Source organism: Cavia porcellus, unplaced genomic scaffold, assembly GCF_034190915.1.
Source record: "Cavia porcellus strain 051 isolate PalLab524CR breed Dunkin Hartley unplaced genomic scaffold, mCavPor4.1 scaffold_5, whole genome shotgun sequence".
NCBI lineage: Eukaryota > Metazoa > Chordata > Mammalia > Rodentia > Caviidae > Cavia > Cavia porcellus.
In genome coordinates this window covers 52090752-52117294 of record NW_026947488.1, presented here as the reverse complement: position 1 = coordinate 52117294, position 26543 = coordinate 52090752, and the positions used below count along the sequence as shown (strand labels likewise).

Sequence of the window (26543 nt, the reverse complement as noted above, 5' to 3'; positions counted from 1 at the left end):
AAAACAGCTATTTTAGTGAAACTCAAAACCAGGTATTTGAGTGAAGGAGCTACTGTATTTCCCCCAAAATGAGACCTAATTGGAAAATAAGCCCTAGCATGATTTTTCAGAATACTCCTAATATAAGCTCCATTGTGTTAGCTTAAAAAGTTTAGCCAGTTAAGAGACTCACAGGGGGCTTTGTAAACATCCTGAGCCCGTGCCAGAGGAGGGCAGGATAGTATGAGTGCTACACCTGCCTTAGGGGAAGTAGCTTGGTGCAGTGTGAGGGAGGAGGGGTGGCTTGCTCTCCATTTTTGCTCTGGCTGCCTTCCACGGTTGTGAACTGTTGCCCCTCTGCCATGCCACTTTGCTTATGGACTGAAACCTGTGAACAAAATCTTTCCTTCTTTAACTTTGTGTGTTGGATATTTTGTCCCAACAGTGAGAGAAAAATTAATAAAAACATTAAGTATTTGTAAGTACTTAAATGGGTATCTTTTAATGTAAGGTAAACTGCATGTGTAAATAGATAAACTCAACGTTTGTGGTTTTTTTTTTTTTTCCCTGAGACAGGATCTCCCTATGTAGTCCAGACTGGCCTAGAAATCACTACTTAGATTTGTAGCTATCCTCCTGCCTCAGCCTCTGGAGTGCTGGAATTACAGGTGTGCACTACCATACCCAGCCAGATGAACCTGAGATTTATTGCCAGATAATCAGTTAGACGAGACACAAGGCACAAGGAATGTGTGCACTTGATAACAAGTAGACATGGTTTTGTCTGATTTGTGAATCTTCATAATTTAGTACATCATATATTGTAAAGGATATACTTAATGTACTTGTGTGAAATAAAGAAACATTTTCTAAAGCTTGGTGCCTGCAATTTTTTGTCACTTTTCTATAGACCATTGGTTTTTTTTTTAAGTCCATTTATTTCCAGAAGAAAAAAAAGGGAAAAAAACTTAAAAATTTCAAAACACATCAATCAGGGTAACAGTGGTACATACATGGCACATTGCTATAACCAAATCATTCACCTAGAGCACATTTGCATTCAGTTGTCTAAACAATCCGAGCACAAATCTTCTCTTCAGTGAACTCAGAGAAATCAGTAGTATGACTATCTTTTTTTTTTTTTTGTCTTTTTCGATTTTATTGGTACCAGGGATCGAATTCACGACTGCCTACTTGCAAGGCAGGCACTTATGCCGCTGAGTCCTAGTATGACTATGTGTTTTGTTTTGTTTGTTTGTTTGTTTGTTTGTATGTTTGTTTTTGGTCTTTTTCGTTTTTTATCGGTACTGGGGATCAAACTCACAACTGCCTGCTTGCAAGGCAGGCGCTTATGCCGCTGAGCTAAATCCCCAGCCCCTAGTATGACTTATCTTTTTTTTTTTTTTTTTTTTTTTATTTTATTTAAGGAGAAAAGAAAAAAAAAGCAGGGAAAGGGTACAAGTTATACAGATTTACAGAAAAAAAAGAACAGTAGGAAATCACTAGTTAATGGATTACATATTGTCATCTTAGAAATAATTGTTCAAGTCACAAAATTAAAGCTTGTAAAGTGGACATTCCATCAATGATACTGCAAACAGTTCTGTTCATTGATCCAATAAAACTCTGTGATATCATTTTCTATCTTATACATTTAAATATACATGCAGTTATATAGTTTGGAGCACTTTCTTTTCCTCTCTTTTGTACCATGACTATTACACATTTTGGGTTTCATTGCTCCCACGGTTCTTATTACTTTTTTGGAAGAGAGTAAAACCAAATGTGACATAGTATGACTATCTTAACTAGCTTTTTATATACATTTATATATACATACACAATATACATAATGTGTCTTTTAACTTTTCACACAATACAGTGTTTACACATGTGTGTCTTATTTATTTCACTAATGAGTATGGTCTCAAATTGTATCCATTTATCTATGAAAGTCTCCAGTTTATTGTTCTTTATGGCTGAGTAGTACTCCATTATTAAAAAATTCCACATCTTTTTAAGCCATTCTTCAGTTAAGGGGCATTTAGGTTGTTTCCAAGATCTAGCTCTTACAAATTGTGCTACTATAAACCTATATCGATGTGGTATGATGTTTTTAATTCTTTGGAGAAGATACCCAGAAGGGGAATAGCTGGGTTGAATGAGACCTCCAGTCCTAGTTTTTTGAGGAATGTCCACTCTGATATCCTAAGTGGTTGCCCCAGTCTGCATTCCGAACAACAGTGGTGGGAAAGGATTCCTTTTTTCCCACAGCCCCTCCAGCATTTGCTATTGGTTGATTTCTTGATACTAGGTATTCTTTCTGGGGTGAGGTGTAATCTCAGTGTTTTAATTTGCATCTCTCAAATGATCAGTGATACTGAACATTTTTTTCATGTATTTATTTTCTGCTTGTATTTCTTCATCTGAGAAGTGTGTATTCATCTCAGAGGCCCATTTTTGGATTGGGTCTTTAAAACTGGGGGGACTGATACTTTTAAGTTCTTTATATATTCTCAATAATAATTCTTTGTCTGAGGAACAGCTGACAAACATTTTCTCCTATGTTGTGAGTTGTCTCTTCACTGTGTTGTTGTTTCTCGTGCTGTGCAAAAGCTTTTCAATAGTGATATCCCAGTTGTTGATTCTTTGTGATAGTTCCTATGCAATCAGGATTTTGTTCATAAAGTCTTTGCCTACCCAGTGTCTTCAAGACTTTTACCTACTCTTGTCTTTCCGCAGATTTAATGTTTCTATTTTAATGGCAAAATCTTTGATCTATTCTGATTTTAGCTTAGTGCTTGGTGAAAGACCTGGGTGCAGTTTTAATCTTTGGCATCTGTAGAGCCAGATTTTCCAGCACCATAAAGAGGCTATCTTTCTTCCAGTGAATGTGTTTGGCACCTTTGTCAAAGGTAAGGTGGCTTACTGTGTCTGGATCTTCTAATCTGTTTCATTGATTTTTGGATCTTTTTTTTTGCCAGTACCACACTGTGGTTGGTTTGTTTTTCTTCCACACTTTTTTTTTTTTAATCACAGTAGCTTCATGGTATAATTTTAAGTCAGGGCCTGTTATGCCCCTGTCTTGTCTTTGTTGCCCAGGATTGCCTTTGCTGTTCTAGTGGACCATTGTTGTTAACTCTCACATTTTTGTTGACACTCTTATTTCCTAAATCTTCACATAACATTTAATTCAATGGGAACTTGGTGAAGCTTGCGCTCTGGAGGTTGTGTGGGTGAAGAATTTGTGGGATAAAATTACTGACAGATGTGTTGCCAGTGAGCTATGAGCAAGCTTCATGGACAAGAAGTGGTCATTTAAAGGACAGCTCTATTGATGAACATGAGAGATTGGGGACCAGTGGTTGTAGTGGAAACAGTTACAAGAAATTAAGGCCAAAAAAAAAAGAAATTCAGGCGAATTTGGGGTTCAGAAATTTATGATGATGTTCCAGAAGAAGACACGACTATATTTGAATAAATGTAGATTTTTGTACCCAAATAAATGTAGTTTTGTGCATGTATAAATGAATAAATGCAGAATGTTATATGTGAAAAAATAAGACATTCCTTGAAAATAAGCCCTGTTGCTGCTTTTGGAGCCTAAATTAGTAGAAGACTTGGTCTTATGTTTGGGAAAATGTGGTATGCTAATTATATGGTCACAGGATGTTATATTTTTTCCTTTTTTTTTTTTTGAAACAGTTTTAACTATGCAGTTCAGGCTGGCCTTGAACTCACTTTGTAGCCAAGGTTGGCCTCGCACTCGTAGCAGTCCTTCCGCCTCTGCCTCCTGAGTGCTGGGATTACAGGCATGCGCCACCACGCCCAGCAATAAGTTAGTTACATAGTCAGGTTAGTCTTTCTGTGAGCAAATGAATATAAAATGCTGGACAGACAAGAGATAAGGCCCGGTGAAATGAACTTTATTACCACACATTCACCTGTAGCAGTGGAAACAGCATCAAGGCAAATGGAACTTTTATTTATAGCTTTGATTACTATATATCTTTTAATCAGCATGCAATTCTAAAGAGAAAAAGTGAAGAAAAAATAGCATTCTTTCCCCTTCTGACCCACAAAGAAAATAGAATGAATTTGTATGTGTGAAATGAATTTTTTTCTTTTTAAAAATCATGAGCCAGTCATGAGCCTTTTAGGCCATTGCTTAGGCCTTATCACCAAGTATGTTACCCAACACTTTGCTGAGTCTTTTCTGGCTGGTTGAATGGTCCTCCCTTGATGAACATTTTCTCTGTCACCTTTGTTTCTAGCCACCCCAGAGATTTACACACCTCCCCAAAGGGCTGTTCCATCTGTGCAGAGATAGTGTCTTACCCCCAGCCTGTGGGGGGCCTGGCATTCTGCTGCTTACTGATGGCAGCCCTTCCTGGAAAGCCCTTTGTGGCTTTTAATCCTCCTTATGGGCCTGCCCTGACATCTGCTTCATATTCTGCTGTTGACATTTACAATATTATGCTGTATGCACGAGACCCACAATACCCTGTCATCTACCTTTGTATATAGCCAGTGCTGCCAGCATACTCTCACTGCAGCTTTGCATGTGCTTGCGGTTTGTTTTGTAAGCCTTTTTAGTGGATTCAGGCCTTTTCAGCAGCTATGATACCTTATGATCTGCTGAACTTTGATTAGCCATAGTTATTGTTGGATACTTCAGGGTTTTATCCCATTTCCTATGACATTTATAATGAAGATTCTGGGTTTTTCTAATTTTTTTTTTTTTGAGACAGGTCCTTGCTGTGTTGTTCACGCTGGCCTTGAACTGACCATGTAGCCCAGGCTTGCCTGCCTCAGCCTCTCTAGTGCTAGGATTGCAAGCATGTGCCATCATGCCTGTCAGATTCTGTTATTTTTTCTGTCATATTTGAATTTAAAATAAGAGAGACCATTGAAATGTTCTCAATTTCTCCAGCATGTTCTGTTTCTCTGTCTGTGTCTCTCTTCTCTCTTTCTCAGTACTGGGGAAAGATCTGTAATACAAACTAAGGACAACTGTGTCTGCAAGGGATAAATCTCTCACGGATAGAGACCACCTCCTGGCATTGGCCATGGGTTCCTCAGTAAAGGGGTTACCTGACTTTGTAGTGGATCTGTCAGGTACTGACCTGCAACCCTGGGCTGATGATAAGATAGGGAGCACAAGATGATCCCTCCCACCTGTGCATGACTAATGACTGGTTTTGCATTCTCACTAGAAGGTCTCTTGGAACTTAGACCAGCCAGGGAGGGGCTTCTGAAGCAGGGACTGCTCCTATCTTTCCTGTCCCCAGGCAACACTTGATTCTTCCTCGTGTCCTAGAGAAAGCAGTGGTGATCTGGGCTACCACTTTGACCTCAGCTCACCTGCTTTATCTTTCTCACAATCTGGACAGATTCTCTAGCCAGGGTCACCCAGAGACCCTGAGACTGACTGATCCTTTACTATTGAACTCGCCTGTTTACAAAAGCAGGCATCAACTTGAGTGAGAGGACCCGTTTTGAGTTCATTTCCCAGGACACACCTGGCCTCCACCACACGGACTTCTTTCTGTGCAGTCAAACATGAAGCCCTAGGGAGCGAAGACAGAGTAGGCACAGTAGACATAGGTGCCTCCCAAGGGGCGCTGGACCCAAGGCTTAGATTGGAGCTGTGACAGGTCAGGAAAAGCGGAGCGTGCACCCTGTGGTGGTGAGGGGGCTCAGCATGGTGCTTGTGTTCCCTCCTGGTCTTGTGTGGCTCCTCTTCCCTTTGGTCTCCACTGCCCTTTCCTCCATATGTCAGGTCTCAGGTTACTCTTGGCAGCGGCCTGGACCCGTGGCTAGGCTCCTGCCTTGCAGTATGTGCTACAATCCTTTCTGTCTCCATATAATTGTTAGAAATATTCCTGCCTTCACTTATTATTTTAGTAATGTCTGTGTCTTCTCTAATGGTTTTGTTAATCTTTTCAAAGACCCAGCTTGTACTTTTGTATTATTTGTTTTGTTTATCTACACTTTGATTTTTACTGTGTCCTCCTATTGGCTAGCTTTCATTTTATTTTGCTCTTTTTTTAGTTGGATATTTTGAGATCATTCTTTTTAAATGTAGATTACTTACAGCTACAAATATTCCTCTTAGCATTACTGTTGGTGCACTCTAAATTTTGGTGTATTGTAAATTTGTTTTCATTTGTGCCTGGTATTTTCCAGTCCCGTGAGTCACATCTATAGATAGAAGCTAATATAGTTTGGTTAGTTGTGGGTTGTGAAATTTAAAATGATTTTCCCAGCATTTTAGATGTCATGTACTGAGAGAGACTACCTAGTACTACAGTTTTTTCAGTGACTACGTTTTTACGTTTTTTCCCAGAAGTTATTTTTTCATACCTAATGTGATTATTTTTAATCATATTGTATTCTTTGCTTTATGCTTTTGATTTCTTTTATACTGCTATTTTAAGCATACTATCAAACATACTTTTGTAACTTTTTTTTTTTTTTTTTTGAAACAGGGTTTTGCTCTGAAATTCAGGCTGCCCCTAAACTCACTCGGTAGCCCAGGCTGGCCTTAAACTTCTTTTCTTTTTTCTTTCTTTTTTTTGTACGGGATTGAACTCACAATCTTGCCCTTGCCACTGAGCTAAATCCCCATCCTATGGCCTTGAACTCCACCCCCCCCCCTTTTTTTTTTAGTGGTATCAGGAATCAAACTCAGAACCTGGTGCTTGCCAGACAGGTGCTTATTACCACTGAGCTACGTCCATGGCCCTTGCACTCTTAACAGTCTATTAAACTCACTGTTTTATAATAGCTCTGTAATCTTTTTTTAATTTGATAATTTTTTTGGGGGGGTACCAGGGATTGAATTCATGACCTCGCATTCACCAACCAGACACTTGTGCCACTGAACTAAATCCCTGGCATAATTTGATAATCTTGATCTCTAACTCTTTCAAATATTCCCAGATAGCACCCTTCTTTCATTGTGTGGTTTTTAAATTTTTTGTTGTTTTTTGGTACTAGGAATCAAACTCACGACCTTGTGCTTACCAGGCAGGTGTTTATGCCTCTGAGCTGAATGCCTGGCTTTTTCATTGTGTTTTATAGTTTACATTTTCTTTGGTTTCTTAATTATGGAACTGTCGTAAGCTTAAGTGTGCACTGGTGTGGTGTGCATCTGTGGTTTATCTGTCTACCTGAGTGACAGGCACTTGTGTTTCGGATAAGTCAAGGACGGTCTCTTCCATCCCTCAAGCTTGAATGCCATCCCCATAAAGTTAGGGGCCTTTTTTCTGTCTGTTGAAGTCTCCCAAATTGTAAACCAAGTATGTCATAGCAGTGTTCCCCCTATACTTGTTGACCAGACTTCATTGTCTTATTTCTCTAGTAGGTGGATTACTTTTGCCAGTCCGGTCTGTTTCTTCTAAGAAGGAAGTGACAGACTGTTGTAAAGTACATTGTATCAGTAATGATTGTGCTTTTCTTTTGAATTATTTCCTCATTGTTCCAGTCAAATGACTTTGAGTTCATGCTACTAGAGAAAATAATTCTCATCTTATGATAAATGGTACTTATCTTTTCTGGGCCAGTTTTTATTTGAGGCCTCACATTTTTTTGGTCTGGCTCTTTAAGTGATCCTCAATTTGTTTTTCACTAATTCCAAAATTTCTCTTTTTTCAAAGGTGGGAAGGGTGATTTTGTAGGTTTTTTTTTTTTTTTTTTTCTGTTCTTGTTTTTTGGTGTGCGGGGATGAAACTCAGTGTCTCTTGAATGCTAGGCAAATCCAGCTGCAGTTCCAACCTTATATATATATTTTAAAAGTAAAAATATTCAGATTAAACTTTGAAGGTTAGAAACTTTGAAACTATGTATGGTGGCCCAGTTATTCAGCAGGCTAAGGCAGAAGGGTTGAAGGTTGAGACTTAAGACCTTGTCTGAAAAAAGAAAAAAAGAAGGCTGGGAATCTAGCTTAGTGGTAGAGTGCTTGCTTAGCAATGAAAAAAAATCTGATTAATATATTGACCCTATGTGAGAGAAAACACACCATATCTAGGGAAAGTATAATTTAATAGTTCTTTTTTTTTTTTTTCCTTTCTTGCTTTTTTTTTTTTTAAATTTGAGACAGAGTCTCAGTAGGTAGTTCAGGCTGGCCTCAAACTCAAGGTGATCCTCCTACCTTAGTTTCCTGAGTGCTGGGATTACAGGTGTGTGCTACCATGCCTGGCTTATTTTCAATTTTAGTGTAATACTCATTAAGTTACTTTAAGGCTGAATTTAGATGCTAATATTTAACAACTCTGAAGATTATTTTTAAGAATATTAAAGGAAATTTTTACTACTTAATATAACATTACCAGTAAATTTGGAAGCCTTATTGTTTTTTATAGACAAGGTCTCACTATATAATGCAGGCTGCCCTTGAATTTCAAGTGATTCTCCTGCCTCAACTTCTCAAGTGCTGGGAGTACAGGTGTCACGCCTGGATTATTATTTATTTGGGAATGATACAAATTAGATGGGCCATGGATATGATCAAAAGTAAAATTGTCAGCCAACTGTGGTGCTGCACAACTGTAATCCTAGCTCTCCAGGAGACTGGGGCAGGAGCATCTAAATTTGAACGAGGCCTTGAGCATCTTAATGACTTAGCAAGACAAAAAAGAAAAAATTTTTTAAAAAGGACTAGAGATGTAGCTCAGGGTGGAGGTCCTGGATTCAGTGCCACGTACTAGGGCGGGGAGGAAAAGTAACACTTTTAAGTACATTGAAATCATGGGCCTGTGGCGTTGTACTCAGTTTAGAAAGAGCTTTTTTCCAGAATTTTTCTGTTTTTCTTAATTTAGTACTGGGAATTGAACCTATGACCTTCTCACCGAGCTATGTTACCAGCTCTTTTTTTTGTATTTTGAGACAGGGTTTCACTACAATTTCTCACCTCAATTTAATTTTAAAATAGTGTACCAGATATGGTGGTGAACACCTATAATCCCAGCAATTGGGAGGCAGAGGCAGGAGGATCATTGCCAGTTGGAGACCAACTTGGGCTACAAAGTGAGTTCAAGGCCAGCCTGAACTGAATAGTGAGACTGTCTAGAAAAATATATTTTTTTAAGGTAGTTCTGTTGTCAAAGATGCTTACAAAATGAGAGGGTAAGACTGAGGCATGAAATGTATTGATAACTAAATTCTGCTTCTTTTTTTTTTCAGCTCCGGTTCCCAGCAGATTTAACAGACGAGTATCTGGTATGTATTTTTTTTTAATAAACACTGCTAAAATGGTATTTTACAGTAGGAATACCTTAGGTAAAAAACTCATCTCTTAAGTAAACATAACACAAGAAATAAAATATTATGCCAAAAGTTAAATTACATGTATTTCCTTTGATTCATGGTTCATTTTAAGTTCTGAACATACATGTATGTATTTTTACATTTCCATATTAGTGTGGTTTATCTTTTTGTTATTAGTACAATGTTTTGTATTTCCATGTTTATAAGTTTTTATGTGTTTGTAAGTTTTTACAACATCTAAAAAGTTTATCAAGTACTGTTGATGGTATTCTGAATTATGCTGCCATTACCTTCTCTTGTGTACCTTTTTGAGCCACTAGAAGTATTTCCTTAGCTGTAGAGCTAGAAGTGGCATTTTCTGGTCAGAGACGGGGCATTGACTTTACTCTTTGGCAGTTATGCGGCGGGAGAAAGGACCCTGTACAGGCCTCTTGAGCACTGTGGTTTAATCATACCCAATTTGGATACAAAGTAGTCCATCAGATCATTTTAGTTGGAGTTTCTTTGGTGGTTAACAAAATGAATGCTTTCCAAATATGAAAAATCTATTTATAGGAGACTGAGGTAGGAAGGTCCCTGTAAATTCCCAGGTCATCCTGGGATACAAAATGAGATCAGAGAAACGCTGTCTGAAAAAGACAAAAGCAAAACAAACAACCCAAGGAAACAAAGAAAATGAAAAATGGGCGTTCATATTGTGTCAAGTACTTGTCTACTTCAATCCATACAATGGTTTTCAAAGGGAAATCACTGTTGGCTCCTTTATGTGGAAGCCTGGAACTTTGCAGCAAATTACTGGTCCTATAGCTGTTTGATACAAGGAATGCATTAGAAGATAACTCGCCTCAGCTGAAACAGGTGTATTATGAAGAGGAAAAAGGTTTGCTGTATTCTGTGGACATCAATTATCTAGATCATTCTTGAGAGAAATTTTGTTAATACAAAAACCTTTTTGTTCACTAGATAATCCATTAAATACATGCTGTTCATACTAGAAGGTATGGTGTTTAAATGAGGGTTTATGATGGCATATGCTTATAATCCCAGCATTTGGGATACTGAGACATGAGGATTACCACATGTTCAAAGCCTACCTGGGCTGCATAGTGAATTCAAGGCCCGTCAGGGGGTGATCAGATGCCTGGATCCCTGAGTGGGGAATGTCAAGGAATAAAGAAAGACAAAAGGTATTCAATATTCAAGGTACAACGGGCCTGGGAGGAACCTGCCTTTAGAGGAAAGGTAGGGCAGCTCCTTGACTGGTGACTGGCGCACTTTTATTAGCAAGCTAGCAGCTTAGGGGGAGGGGTGGATTACTTTTCCTGGAACAGGAACTGTGGTAGACGTGGAAAGTTATTGGAAAACAAGTTCTTCCCTATGCCTGGATGCCTGCATTCTTCACCTTGTCCTCAGCAAATGTTATCTTCTCTTAGGAGGGCTCTGGTTATGAGCCTTTTCTGTACAGTCAGGAACCATGGCATCTCCTACATATTTCTCTGTTCCTAAAGCAAGGTCACACTGGCCCTGAGACATTGGGACCCAGTCACGTAGCCAGGACCCCAGCATAGTAAAATGGTATTTTATATCCTCTGGTGCCCAACAAAGGCCAGCATAAACTACATAGTGAGACCCTGACTCAAACAAAAACTCCCAAAATAAAATAATTATTTGCATTAAAATCTTTAGGCCAGGCATAGTGGCACATACTGGTAGTTCCAGCACTTGGGAGGCTGAGGCTGGAGGATTACTCTGATTTTGAGACCAGCATGAACTGCATATGTAGCCACAGTGATCCTTTTGCCTCGGCATCCTGAGGGCTGGGGGTGTAGGCATGCGCCACCACGCCCAGCTGGTGAGTTTTGTTCAGAAGCTACTTCGACTCTCCTTTTCTGCTCTATAGTTATGTTACCAGCCTGATTACACAGTTAGACTTAGATGTTTACCTCATGTTCAGTTTTCAGGGTCCCTTTATCTTCGTCAGTTTAATTTATAAAATATGTGAAATATTAATATGGCTTAAAGGTTGACACTTTGTAAAAGAGTTTCCTTGGAGAGGTCTTTTCCTTTTGCTATCCTTTCTTGTTTCTAATTGTCTACTAGGAAAAGTTTCATTACTTTTTGGGCTCTGCATCTCAGAACCCCCCAAAATTAATAATTTAGAAACAGTAAATTTTGTGCACATATTATGTTTGTCACACATTCATTTGCCCCATTCTCAGCTCCTCTCCTTTCCTGTGATAACATACTTTGAATACTCTTCTTCACTTGCTTTTCTTGCTTTTCCCTAGAACTCATTTTCTACTAATCCATGGAGACTATGTATGTATGTATGTATGTGTATATATATATGTATGTATGTGTGTATTGCTCTGTCTGTCTTATCTATCCTGTCTGTCTGTCGATAGGATCTTGCTATGTAGTGCAGGTTAGCCTTGAACTCACTTTGTACACCAGGCTGGCCTTTAACTGATGGCAATTCTCCTGCCTTAGCTTCCTGAGTGCTCTGATTAGAGGTATGTGCCATCACACCTGAGTCTTGTTCTTTTTTGTAGTTGCATTATTCATATTGGTATTGACATTTCTTTATCTTTTCTTTTCTCCTCCCACCCCAAAGCTGGGGCTTGAACCAGGGTCTTTGCATTGAGCTACATCCCCAACCTCTCTTTGATTATTTATTTTGAGACAGGATCTCACTAAATCATGAATTTGTTCCTAGGTTATAGGGAAGCTAAGTACCACCACATCCAGCTCTGATATCATGTGTGATATTTTACTATTATAAATAATGTTGTAATGAATATTTTTAAAATCTTTGAATTATAATGACAAAGGTAAGTCCTGCAGGCAGCTGGCACAAACATAGACATAGTTTCACAACAAGGAAAAATAAGTTAGTTTTAGTTTTGTATAATAATGTAGCTAAAATAGTACCTGACAGGTAGTATTTGTTTTGTTTTGAAAGTAATGCTTAGCCCCGCACAGTGGCAATATCTGTAGTCCCAGCTACTCAGGAGACTGAGGCAGGAGGATCACTTGAGACCAGAAGTTAGAGGCCAACCTGAGTAATATAGGTAAAACCTGAATCTTTAAGAAAAAAAAAACAAAAACTTAATTTTTAGGTTATGCATGCATATAATGACCTTGCACTGTTATAATTGATTCCTTTGGTGATTATATGCATACCTCTTGTGTTTCTGTTACACATACTGTACTTTGTGGTTTTCACTCCTGCACATAACTCAGTAGTGATAGTGCCTTGTACTTCCCACTTTCACAGGATTTAATAGGTGATCTGTTTCACTGTCTGTTTCCTATTTAAGATTGTCTCCACAGAGCTGGGTTTTGAGAACCTATAAGAATGTCTGACACTAGTAGATTCTTAACATACAGTATTTACTAATTGAAAGAAGAATTTTGATAGATCATTACAGATTTAGAAAGCAGTGAATAGAAGAAAATTGTGTTTACTTCCTATTTTTCCTAAAACCACATTTCTGTTAAATTCATTTTTCTTTTTTATTTTCTCTCTTCAATTGTAGTCTGTGCAGAGGCTTATAACCCTGATGAGGAGGAAGAAGATACTGATCCACGGGTAAGAACAAAAGGAAAAATGTTATGTAGAGTTGTGTTTTACACTGATTCTGTTTCTCTACATAATAAGTTCTAATCATACTGATAATTAAGATAAACACAAAAAATTTTAGGAAGGGCTTTTTTGGCAGGGGTGGGGGTGGGGTGGGAGTTAATAGGGATTTAACCCAGGTCCCACCTCCAGCCTTTCTGAGACAGGGTCCTGCCACTTTGTCCAGGCTGAGCTCATACTTTCAGTTTTCCTGACTCAGACTCCTACAGTGTTGGGAGTACAAAGCATGTGTTGTATGTTACCTAACAGATTGAGAGCAGCACTGGTTCAGGGTATGATGAGAAGGAATAGCCAGCTTTGGCTGTCAGAAGCCTTAAACATAGTCACTCCAGTGGCTCAACTGTCACCTAAGAGAGAATTCAGCCTAAGGGGCTTTCCCAAGGATGTACAAATGGAGATCATCACAGTGTTCTAATAGTGACATCTGAACAACCTAAATGGCCTTAAATAGGGCACTACCAGGATCTAAATTATGCTATACTCAAATCAAGACAATGTGAAGCCACTGAACATGTTTGCATAGGACAGGGCTTACTGGCATACTGTGTGTGTGTACTGTGTGTACTTTTTATACAACATTTTGAAAAATTTTAATGTATTAGTTCATAGTATACATAGAAAATTATATCTGGGAGGATATATAAACTTCATGGAGTCTAGCCTCGTGCGATTCTGGATATGTATCCTCTCCTGATCATAGACTTGTAGCATTGTTGAATGATCTTCAGTGTGATGTTTTCCATGGCTCCATTGCCCAGTGCTGCAGCATGGATTGTATAGGCAGCAGCAGTACCCTGTATAGATTGGCATGGTATAGTACGGCCACTGCATATCTTGAGTCACATCTTGCATGGGTCAGGCATTGCCCATGCTTAACTCAGAGATCATCGAGAGTAGTGTTACAACCTACCATTGTGTCTGTGACTACGAAGACAGGTATTGTTGTTGCACAGCCCCATAAGGGGTCTTATTTAATTATTAAACTTGGGCATGTGTTATTTTATAAAATAATAAAGTCTTTTTTTTTAACAACTGTATCATAGGCAGTACAAAAAAATCAGTTTTTTGTTCATGATACTGTTTTTTGTTTGTTTGTTTTGGTAGCAGGAGTAGAAGTCATGACCCCTATGCTTGCCAGACAGGCACTGTACTGCTGACCTATATTCCCAGCCCCCATGATATTGTTATAATTATAAACATGGCTAATACTAGAACTTTAAACAGTTGGTTATTAATTTTTGGAAGGTATAAAGTTGCAGTCAGACATTTGACTCAGAAAAATTTGATCATGTCTCTTTCACTATTGAAATTTTACTTTATGTTGTTACTTTGTTTTTATGTTATTTTGTTAACTTTTATTTTATTTGAGACAGGGTTTCACTATGTGTTTTAGGCTGGCCTTGAACTTGCTTGTGTAGCCCAGGTTGGCTTTCAATTTGTGGCAGCCCTCTTGGATCAGCCCTCCATGTGCTAGGATTTGCAGAAATGTGCTACCATACCTGGCTCTATTGAAATTTTTTTAAATTTTTTCTTTTTTGTACCAAGGATCGAATTCATGACCTCATGCTTGCCAGGCAGGCGCTTAGGCCGCTGAGCTAACTCCCAGACCCTCTACTGAAATTTGATAAGATCTGTCTTCACACAGAAAAATTACCCTCACCCCATAGTCATAATTTATTCATGTCAGTGCTTTTTGGCAGTATGTACATTTGGGCACATTTTTGAGGCAAATGAGTAAAATTAGAGCAAATATTTTTCATGAGCACCTTGAGAATTCACTAGGAATCACAACTACTTGCACTAAATCAGACATTGATCCATTAGTTTCATAAGGAAAGATATAAAATATTCCACTAGTTTTCTGTTTATGTTGCTTTCTTTTTAAAAAAGTATTATAGAGTCTGGGGATTTAGCTCAGTGGTGTAAGTGCCTATCTGGCAAGCGTGAGGTTGCAGGTTCGATCCCCGGTACCAAAAAATGTATATATATAAATATATATATTATATATATATAAAATAAAAATAGAATAAAGGAGTTTTGTTACATCAAGTACATTGTATATTTCACATGTGACTCAGTTCCTTTTCACTCAGTCCAGAGGAGCTGAAAATTTGAACACCCTTGCCTTAAATGTTAATGTGCTTGTGGTTGAATTAAATTACCTTTTTTTTTTTTTGTATTTTTGGTACTAAGACTCAAATTCAGGACCTCAGGCTTGCCAGGCAGGTGCTGTGCCACTGAGCTAAATTCCCAGCCCTAATTTCATAAAAGGAAATATAGCCAGATATGGTGGCACATTCCTGTAATCCCAGCATTCAGGAGACTGAAGCAGGATTGTCATGAGTTCAAGGCCAGCTGTAACTGTGTGGCAAAACTATGCTTCAAAAAACAGACATGTAGGGGGCTGGGGATTTAGCTCAGCAGCATAAGCGCCTGCCTTGCAAGCAGGCAGTCATGAGTTCGATCCCTGGTACCGATTAAAAAAAAAACAGACATATAAAAAAAGACATGTAGATTAACACTCTGAAATTCTGGATATAGGAGCTGGACATGGTGGCACAGTGCTTGTTTAGCATGCTGTTAGATTCAATCCATAGTACTAAGTAAATATGGGAGGCTGACCGAGTTCTTTTTTTGAGGGGTATGTCTCCAACTCCTCCACCCACAGTGGTTGTTTTTTGTTTGTTTGGTTTTTTGAGATGTTCTCCCTAAGTTTCCCAGGCTGACCCAAATCTTTAGTCTTTTTGTCTTAATCTCTCAAGTAGCTTGACCCCTTAGTTACAATATCAAGATTAGTTAGTAGTCATTTCTTTTTTGCGGGGTGGATACTGGGAATCGATCTCAGACCTTGCGCTTACCAGTAATCATGTGAGTGCAGTAAACACTTATTACTATAGTAATAGTAATAATAATTTTTTATCACATGCTGAATGAATACAAGTTACTATTTTAAATATTGTGTATTATTTCTTATAACACCTTTGATTTACAGATACCATTACTTCTATTACTAAGTTGCTGTTGCTTCAATTTTAGCACATGTAGCCAGTATTTACTTACAATCTTAGTTTGATATCAATGAACAATTTAATGTGAACTCCACATTATTTCCCTTTAAATGTTCTTTTCCTCTCAGTCTCTCCCAGTTTAATTTAGGGCCACTCCATCATTGAGTTGCTTGGGCCAAAATTTTGTAGTAACCTTCAACTTTTTTTACTTTTTAATATCAACTTCCATTTTTTCAATAAATCCAATGAATTCTGTTTTCAAAATATACCAAGAATTCTGTACTTCTAACACCTCCATGGCTGCCATCTTGGTATAAACCACTACCATTTGAAACTGTAGCTGACACTTACCCAGGGAGAGCTTTTAAAAATATTAGTTACATTTCTTCCTTAGTTGCTACCTTCAGATTGCCCCCATTCTACTAGAGAAAAGTTCAGTTCTATGACCTAGAGTGTTCTGCTGTGATTTGGCATCCATTTACCCCTAATCTGTCTTTTGATCTTTCCCTTTCTACATCAATCACATCTATTTCTTGCTTGCTTTTTTTTTTTTTTTTTTTTTTTGAGTCAAGGTCTTGCTGCGTAACTCAGACTGGCCTTGAACTTACAACTATCCTTCTACCTCAGCCTTCCAGCTGCTGGTATTATAGGCATGCACCACCACATCTGGTTTATTTTTCCAGTTCACTTTCCCACCATTAAGCCTTGTTTTTTCTTCCTCTTCCTGGCCTCCTTTTTTTTTTTTTAAATTGAGACAGGGTCTCACTACATAGTTTAAGCTGACCTTGAACTCACTGTAGTTCAGGCTAACTTCAAACTCACAGCAATCCTCCTGCCTCAGTTTCCCAAGCGCTATGATTACAAATGTGCACCTCCACACCCGGCAAAAAGCCTTGTTCTCTTGCTCTTCTCACAGAGATATCCACATGACTTTCCCACAGATTGCACAGAACTTTGCAGTCTTCCTTGTAACTTGTGAATGAGGCCTGGACTGGTCACACAGACACACACATACTCTCATACTTCTGTGTCTTTTGTCCACCTTATCTCTTACTTTAACATCATCATTCTCTGGCATATTTTAAGAATTTATTGAATTATGAGAGCAGGTATATTGTCTGTCCATTGTTATGTCCACAGAGCTAAGGTAATGCCTAATACTGAATAGGTGCCCATTCTTTCTGTTCCTCCCCCCGCCCCTTTGTTTTTGTTTGTTTTTTGAAATGGGGTCTTACTGTGTAGTTCAGGCTGGCCTTGATCTCATTATGCCTAGTGTGTGGCCTAGAACATGCTGCAATCCTCCTGCCTCAGCTCCCAAATGCTGGGATTATAGCCACGATACCCGTTTCTTTTTTTTTTTTTTCCTCTCCTCTTTTCTCATATTTTTTCCTTTAACAGACTGATCCCGAATTTGCAATGCTCTTACCTCAGCTTCCTGAGCAGGAGGCTTATAATAAGACATGTGCCATTATGCCCACCTCAGTCTTTATTCTCCAGACAGGTTTATGACACTGTGCTTCGTGAACGAGAAGCTGGAGGCTCCCAAGGGCCACCTGACTGCTGTTGTGGTGGAGTGTGGATTCTAATTGTTACCCTGTATCATATTGCGCCTCCACTTTCAACCTTCTGCTTAGTATTTATGTAAAATTAAGATTATAGAAAATATGCTGTTAATTTCCCTCACCTTTTTTTTCTTTTATTTTTTGAGACAGGATCTCGCTATATAGTCCAGGCTGGCTTTGAACTCACTGTGTGCTCCAGGCTAGCCTCTAACTCACAATGATCCTCTTGCCTCAACCTCCTAAGTGCAGGGATTACAGGCATGTGCCATCATACCCGGCCAATTTCCCCTACTTGGAGGAAAATATTAAAACGTATTAAAATGCTTTTAGGTTGGAAATTTGTAAAATGGAGTAAAATTTCCCCTTGCTTTATTTGGATTGACAGGTGATTCATCCTAAAACTGATGAACAGAGATGCAGACTTCAGGAAGCTTGCAAAGATATTCTTCTTTTCAAAAATCTTGACCAGGTAATGCTGTTTTAAAAATGTTTTTTTATAGTGGTCCTTTAGGTTTTTTCCTGTTTGTCATTTAAAGAGGGTTTTTTTTTTTTGGTTGTTTGTAGCATTTTAGTCATTATGGTATGAGGCATAAAACTTCAGGCTCATTTTACTTTACAGACATTTTTATTTTGTTGACCACTGTAACATGGGCATGACTTTTTTACATGTCCTTTAGTAGTATTCTGATCCGGTTTGGAGGGTTTGAATTTATGTTGGAAAGGGATTGATTTCTGCAAAGGTACTGTCCTTTACTGTTCACCAGCAGCAGTTCCCACTAAATTGTGATTGTTTCTCATACCTCATATGGGGCATTGTTTTTAACTGCCTCTCAGTGATGGCTTGAGTTACTGGGCATTTCTTGTAAGTCATGTGTGTCTTCAGGTGATCTGTGGTTTTGCTTGTCCTCCTCTTGGTGAGAGAGAGAGAGAGAGAGAGAGAGAGAGAAAGGAAGGACAAAGGCTTCCTCCTAAAGATAGATGTCCTAGTATGTCCTAGTATATTCAGGCTATCGCAAAAAAAAATACCCTAAATTAGGTGGTTTATATCAGCAGAAATGTATTTCTCACAGTTGTGTGAGCTAGCAAATTTGATGTCTGGTGAGAAGGCCACCCCGCTTGGGTCATAGGCATCCATCTGCTCTCAAAAGGAGGAGGAAGAGGGGAACGGTGTAGACTTATTTTTATAAGAGCACTAATCCCATTCATGAAGGCTCCACTGTTACTGATCTAATCACTTCTCAGAGACCCCATCTCTTAGTACTGTCTCTTAGTACTTCTTAGAGACCCCATTTCTTAATACTTGGAATTTGAATTTGTTTTGTTGTTTTTAGGTAGAATGCTATTTTATTACTTTGGTGTTGAAAAATGATGAGTACTTTTCACATTAACTTATATATTGTTAACATTTTATTCTAAAAAATATTTAACTGTACAGCAAAGTTGGACTTTACATGGACATACATCTGTCCACTGCCTTAATTCTAACATCTCACTTTGCTTGCTCTGTGACATACATTTTACTCATCCCTCAGCAGAAGAACCAGTACACTTTTTCCTAAAGAGCCAAGTAGTAATTATTTCTGTCACAAGTTCAGGTCTGCCTTTGTAGGCAGGAAAGCAGTTGTAGAAAATGCATAATTGCAAAGGTATAGTTATATTCCAATAATAAATTCTTAAAAAATAGGTGGCAGTTTGCTGACCTCTGTAATTACTCATGTTATTTTGGGAGGTATATTTCTGAGTAAATTGCAGATACCAGTATACTTTCCCCTAATTAATTCAACATTCATATAATGAATTCAAGAATTCAGTATTTGTTTATGATTTTTCAGTGCAAAGTTTATGTACAATAAAATGTACTAGTTTCAAGTGGTAATTAGATTTTTTGCTTTTTAGTCATCAAAATTTATGAGTGAGAAACTTTATCATACCTTTAGGAAACTGAAACTCAGAGTGGTTAGTGATGATATTGAGCTTGTCTGACTCAGTTGTATTACCCCACAAGATAACCTCTGAAGCTTTTGGTAGCCCTTTAGGTTTGACAGTCCTATTAATATCAACAGTACCTAAGGGAATGTCACTTTACAAAGGAGATGCTGGAGCCTTCAAGGTGGGCAACAGTCCTGTGGGCACAACTGGGAAAATTAGCACTATGATTTAGGTAAGCTATTTTGCATAAATTGAGGAAAAATTTTTTGAAACAATATTATCTCAAAAACTTGGCAGTTGTCTTGTCTACTGAGGCGCATGGAGGTGCACAGCTGACTGGCCTCAGGTGAGGATTTGTTTCAGATAGCCTTTAGGTCTCTGCTTAAAGATGGGGACTTCAATTATTGTGTAGCCACAAAATGAGATAAACATGACTGCTGCATGTTTTTAATAAGTGTAAAAGTCATCTTTTTCTCCCTTTGTATACTCTATAGGAACAGCTTTCTGAAGTCCTGGATGCCATGTTTGAAAGGACAGTCAAAGTGGATGAGCATGTCATTGATCAAGGAGATGATGGAGACAACTTTTATGTCATAGAAAGGTAGGAGATGGAGCTTTGTGGTTGTGTGGCCACTCTTCATAGATTCATAATATGAGACGGATGCTTTGCCTGATCCTTTATGTAGCCCAGAGAGGTGTAGTACCAGGTGACCAAGCTTTCCAAAGGCTTGCAAGGGACCACAGCCTGCCCCTGTTGGTGTACTGTTGTACTGAGTCCTCACTGCAATCCATATTTGTTCCCACCATTTGCAGTAGATAATTTCCTATATAGTTAGAAGGTAAGTATAGCGTATGTTTCATACATGTTATAGGCCATTGTTCAAGTGAATTGATTTTTTAAAGAATAGTCATGATACTATATTGTAATTTGGATCTTTGAATTCCAGCCTAACTTAACATATAAATACACTGCCCTGTCCTCCATACCCCTTAAGCTTCTTCTGGTTCTGTTCGAGGTATAAGCCATAGTGAAAGAAATTAAATAGTTGAGTTTGACCTGCCCATGTTACTATATCTTACCCTCTTGAGTTGATAGTAGTCTCTTAGGTGACCCCTTTTCCTTCTGACCTCTCTCAGTCCTAAATGGAGTATCTGCACCTGAGTTTAGAATAAGATGCTATTTAACCCAGTAGCTTCCATTAGTCTTTTGAAGTAATTTCAGAGTTATAAATTTGCATAGGTAGTACAGAAAATTCTTATAACTCAGGTTAATGTTCTATCACATTTCCTTTACCATGTTATAGACAGTACTTTTCATATTTGAGTACCTCAGGGTACATATCCTAAAAGTAAGGCCTTTCTCTTACTTAAGCATACAATAATTATAAAAATCAGAAATTAGCATTTATTCACTACTGTGTGTAATGTACAGATCTTATTCAAAATGTTTCATTTATTTCTTTGATTTTTGAAATATTTTTTTTTGGTCTTTTTCCTTTTTATCGGTACCAGGAATCGAACTCAGGACTGCCTGCTTGCAAGGCAGGCGCTTATGCCGCTGAGCTAAATCCCCATCCCCTATATACATGTACTCATACATCGGCTCATACATTATTTGATCTAATCTTTAAAGTCTGTTTTAAACACTTTTCCATGAAAACCAATATTATTTGTCATATTTTTATTTTAGGAATGTATGTAAATAGGTACTTGTGTGTTTATTTTTGGCAATACTAGGAATTGAACCCACAGAGTGCTGAACTAAATCCTCAGCCTTTTTGAGACAAGGTCTTGCTTAAGTTACCCAGGTTGTCCTCAAACTTGTGAGCCTCCTGGCTTAGCCTTGTGCAAGTAGCTGGAACTTTTGTTCGTTTTTTTGTGGATTTTCTTCTTTTTTTCTAGTTTGAGACAGGTTCAAGCCGTACAGTCTCACTGTGTAGTCTAGGTTGATTCCCTTGATCCCAGCAATCCTCTTGTCTCAGCCTCCCAGAAAGCTGGGATTATAGGCAGGTGCCACCAGACCTGGTTTTGGTTTGTTTTTATTTGTGTTTCTGTTTCTGTGTTGTGTTGTATTTTTGAGAGAGCTACGTAGTTCGGGCTGGCCTTGAACTCACTAGGTGGCCTTGAACTCTCTGTGATCCATCTGCCTCCATCTCCTGAGTAGTGGGATTATAAACGTGCACCACCATGCCCAGTTGGTTGGTTATTTTTGAGACAGAGTCTCACTATGTAGTCTAGGCTGGCCTTGAACTCATCCTGTGGCCCATGCTATCCTCTCTTGGCTTAGCCACCTGAGAGCTGGTATTTGAGGCTTATATGGCATACCTGACTTTTATGTCATCATTTTTAATGACTACATGATGTGCTTATAAAATATATTTATTTCCCCTCTTATTAGCAAATTATTTGTAATTTTTGCTATTATGTATATTACCTGGCAAGCATTCTGCAATTGTCTTTTTTTCAGTGTTGTTGATTTTCTTGGCTTGATTAGAAATGGAATGCTATGTATAGGTTTCTTTGTCTCTTTAAGGTATTTGCTGTAGGCTGTTAAATGTCTTACAGACACTTTGAAAGGTTGATGTTTACCTCAGTGTTACGTGGAGAGTGGAGAGTGCTTATTTCTCCAAATGCTTGTCAGTTCTGAATATTTTTCTTTAGCAATCATAATCAGTAGGTAGATAATTATATATAATTTATTTTTGTTTTATCCTGATTTTCAATAAACTATGAAAGAAAACCCATACAGGCATTTCAGCACCTGCAGCTGAGCACTTGACAAAAATTCAACACCATTTTATGATAAAAGTGCTCATCATACTAGGGATAAAAGGAATTTTTTCCAATCTAGCTCAAGGCATTCACGAAAAATCTAAAGTGAACATTGTACTTAATAGTGAAAGTTAAATTGGTTTTCCCTTAGCGTTGAGAATAATAAAGGATGCTTGTGCTGACCACTTCTGGTCAGTCCTAGCCACTGCAATATGGCAAAAACGAAAGGAAGGAAGAACACACAGATTGGAAAAGAAGAAGTAAAACTCTTCAGGTGACATGATCCTTCACATAGAAAGTACCAAGAATGCCACAAAGATGCTATTAAGTGTTTGACAGGATCACATACTACGAAGTCAAAATGTAAAACTCCGCTGCATTTGTATAAAGTTGCAAAATTCTTTCAGAAATCTTCTGTTTTATGTTATATATACTTGGCAATTGTTAAATTTGTTATCAGAAGTAATTATGTCTTGTCATTCTTTCAGGGGAACGTATGATATTTTAGTAACAAAAGATAACCAAATGCGTTCTGTTGGTCAGTATGACAATCGTGGCAGCTTTGGAGAACTCGCTCTGATGTACAATACCCCGAGGGCTGCTACCATTGTCGCCACCTCCGAGGGTGCCCTGTGGGGATTGGTAAGTGAGAAAAATGGGTGTCTTCTGGGCCTAGGCTCATGGCTGTTGGTTCAGGTAGTCTTTTATTAGCTAGTTATCTGAAAGACATTGTGAAAGGTCTTTTACAAATGTGTTTTTCCATTCTTTAAAGTGGTTTATCAGATGAACCATTTGCTGTAAGTTATAGAAGCATAACCATTTATAAGACCCAGTCTTACAATGTTGTACTAGTTACGACCCTTATTCCCTTTCTTGTTTTCATTAGACAGGTAGAAAGAGAGAAATGATAAATCTCCATACAAGAAGTAGCCTAGAAAATGGGCATAGTGCTGCAAACCTGCAGACGTATAATTCCAGGACTTGGGGACTGAGGCTAGAGCATTATAAATTCAAGTCCTGCCTGGGTAATTTAGCGAAACCCTCTCTCAAAACAAACAGAGCCAGCATGGTGGTGCACACTTGTAATCCCATCACTCTGGAGGCTGAGGCAGAAAGATTGCTGTGAGTTTGAGGCCAGCCTAGTTCTACATAGTAAGATGAAGCCTGAATTATAAGTGAAACCCCATCTCAAAAAAACAACAAACGACACTTTTTTTAACAACACTTTTAAACCAGATGTAGTGGTTTGCCTATATAATCCCAGCACTCTGGGACTCGGAGGCTGAAACAGGAGGATTGAAAGGTCAAGCCTAATGTGGCAATTTAACAGTTTATCGACAATCTGTCTTAAAGTTTTTTTAAGAATTTATGTATATATGTATTTATACGTATATACTCACACACTCACTCACTTGTTTGAGTTCACTCACTCACTCACTCACTCACTTGTTTGAGACAAGGTTTTGCTGTGTAGTTCTGACTGACTTGGAATTCCCATGTAGCCTAGGCTGGCTTTGAACTTACAGTAGTCCTCCTGCTTCAGCCTCTCTAGTTGTGGATCAGGCATGCTCCATCATACTTGGCAAGATTGTACAAAAGGGCTAGAGATATAGTCCAATGAGAAAGCCCTGGGTTCAATCTCCAGTACTGAAAAATAAGAAGGACAGGGAGGTAGAGAGAGAGAGAGAGAAAGAGAGAAGAAAATTAAATAGAACAGTGCACACAACTGCAAAATATATCCTCCTTTCAAACCTGTGAAACATTTACCAAAATAGACCATATCCTGAGACATAAGACTTCACAAGTATAAACAAATTGAAATCAAAGTGTGTTCTGTAACTACTGAAATGAAACTGAAGATCAGTAACAGTAACAAAAATCTCCAAACACTTGCAAGTTAATAAATTCCTAAGTAATCTCTAAATCAAACAGGAAGTCTCAATGGAAGAATTTAAAAACAGAAAGTCAGGCCTCGTGGTGCATGCCTATAATCTCAGCATTTGGGAAGCTGCAATAGGAGGATAGCTCTGAGTTTGAGTCTAGTTAGAGCTACATAGTTCAAGGACAGCCAGAATTATTTGCAAGACCCTGTCTCAAACTCCTGCCCCAAAAGAACAGCCCTACAATGGACTATAAAATCACTGCCTTGTGACTTGGAGTATGAGTTGTGGGCATTCAGAGCCTGGGACAAGTGGGTGGGTAGTAGCTCTGGTTCTCATTGGCTGTAGTGCTGCTCACCAAATCTTTCTTTCGGAGACTTCCTCTCCTAACACTCCTGCTCTGCCTTCCCACTTCCTACTTTTGTCTTTTGCAGTCTTTTCTTTCTCTCCCTGCTGTCTTAATTAAGGTCAGTATCTTAGTTACTTTTCTTTCATTGCTGAGACAAAATATCCAGTACCCAAAGTTAAGGGGAGGAAAGGTTTATTTATTTAGCTCATAGTTCATAGCAGTTTCAGTCTATAACTAGCTGCTCTAAGGCAGGGTGGTACATGGCAGAGGGGCAGCAGTCCACCATGGAGGAAGACAGCAAAAGCCACAAGAAAGGGCAAAGGAAATGCCCCTTTCTGTCCCTTATACTGTATGCAGGGGACCTGCCCTAGGGCAGGTATAGCATTCACATCCTTAATCCCAGCATTGCATCATGAATCAGTCAATGATTTGGGGATGACAATGTGCATTGTATGTACCATTGTTGCCCCCTGGGTGACGTGTTTTGAAATTTTGTTGTAGTTTTTCTTCTTCTTTTTTTCTTTTTATCCTTGAAATAAAATGGATTTGGGGGAGAAAAAAAAAAAAAAAGAATCACAAACTCTAAGTTCAGCCATCTCTGAAAAGCACCCTAACCTGCCCCCTGCCCATGACTGCATGAGGCTTTGGGAAGACATCTAGACACAAAGTATACTAAGTCCAGTAACCCATGAAGATACCTCTGGGCCCCTGTCTTTTCCTTGCTTCATTCACTTGCTTTGCAAACTCAAACTCTCCCAAACATCAGTACCAACTCAGAAATGCAGCTCCTGGAGGGTCCTCTCTTTTTTTTTGGTCTTTTTCCTTTTTATCGGTACCGGGATCGAACTCATGACTGCCTGCTTGCAAGGCAGGCACTTATGCTGCTGAGCTAAATCCCCAGCCCCTGGAGGGTCCTCTCTAGCCACCCTCTTGTGTTTTGCAAGGCCTTGGGAATGCCTGCCAAGGCTAGAGCAGGGAAGACAGAGAGCTTCACAAGCTGGATCCTGTACTTCTGCTGTGATGGCAGCTGCCTCCATGGCCGCTATGCTCATGATGCTTCTCCTTTCTCCTGGCTTGAGTAAACGTCAGTACAGATGTTCCTGGGGAGTCCTGTGGTCACAGGGTTGCAGTGTTTCCCCATGGGACCCTCTTTCCCTCTGAGCAGTTGGTGCCTTTAGAAGTTCCTGGTCCAGTGCTTTGTTTGGAAATACTCCAAGGTTAAGTTGATACTTGGTGCTTTTTCATACCCTCCATACCCACAGCAGCTGCCCTTGCACAGAGTGAGGAGTCCTGGGAAGTGAGAAGGCTGCATAGATGGGCTCGGAGCCCCAAAACATAAGTCTCTGTTTTGGTTTTTTGAGATCTTGCTGGCCTTGGTCTCCCTAAGTAGTTCAGGCAGGCCTTGAACAGTGACCCTCCTGCCTTAGCCTCCCAAGTGCTAGGATTACAGGCATGTACCACCACACCTGGCTCAAAGTACTTTAAAAGCCATTCTTGTTTTCTTTTCAACTATAAATATAGTTTGCTATTGTAATTGTAATGATCTTTATATATTTTCTTTGTTTTTTGGAGGGTTGGAGAGTGTTACTAGGGATTGAACCCAGAGCTGCCACCTCACTGAGCTACATCCCCAGCCCTTTTTTTGTCTCACTGAGTTGCCGAGGTGGCTTCCAACTTGTGATTCTCTTGCCTAACCTCCCAGGCACTGCCATTTTCTTAGTTTTTCACCTCAGCCTGGATTAGTCCAAAAAACGTATTGAAACTGAATTGTAAAGATCAATGGCATAATATATCAAAGTATGAAAGTAATGTTTTCAATGATACAGTGCATCATTTGAGCAGTTGGAGACTGAGTGACTCCTTCACACAATAGATAGTGAAGGAAATGGAACAGAATCTAGCTAAATGTCAGAGAGCAAACTTTTATGTAGCAATCTAGGGAAGGAGTGCAGGTAACTTTTCTGGCTAAACAAATTAGACATGGAATGGGATAAAACAAGGTTATTCTGTGGCTGATGAAATACAAATGAGGGAAACCTATTTAGACATCTCAGTTCAGCTGTCCTTTGTGTGATTTCTACACCCAACTTCTGTATGATCATTAAGAATGCTAAAATAAACCAGGCATGGTGGTGCATGCCTATAATCTCA

General features: G+C 38.9%; 1 protein-coding gene across 2 annotated transcripts in view; it reads left to right on the top strand.

Moving 5' to 3' along the window:
• The window catches only part of Prkar2a (protein kinase cAMP-dependent type II regulatory subunit alpha), an 81513-nt gene that overhangs the window by 42016 nt on the left and 12954 nt on the right, over positions 1-26543 (top strand). For both annotated transcript variants that reach the window (XM_003476653.5, XM_063248826.1), the window contains exons 2-6: positions 9166-9201; positions 12789-12841; positions 17848-17931; positions 19886-19992; positions 22652-22805. In XM_003476653.5, the coding sequence (XP_003476701.1) occupies positions 9166-9201; positions 12789-12841; positions 17848-17931; positions 19886-19992; positions 22652-22805 (434 nt within the window). The remainder of the gene's footprint in view (positions 1-9165; positions 9202-12788; positions 12842-17847; positions 17932-19885; positions 19993-22651; positions 22806-26543) is intronic.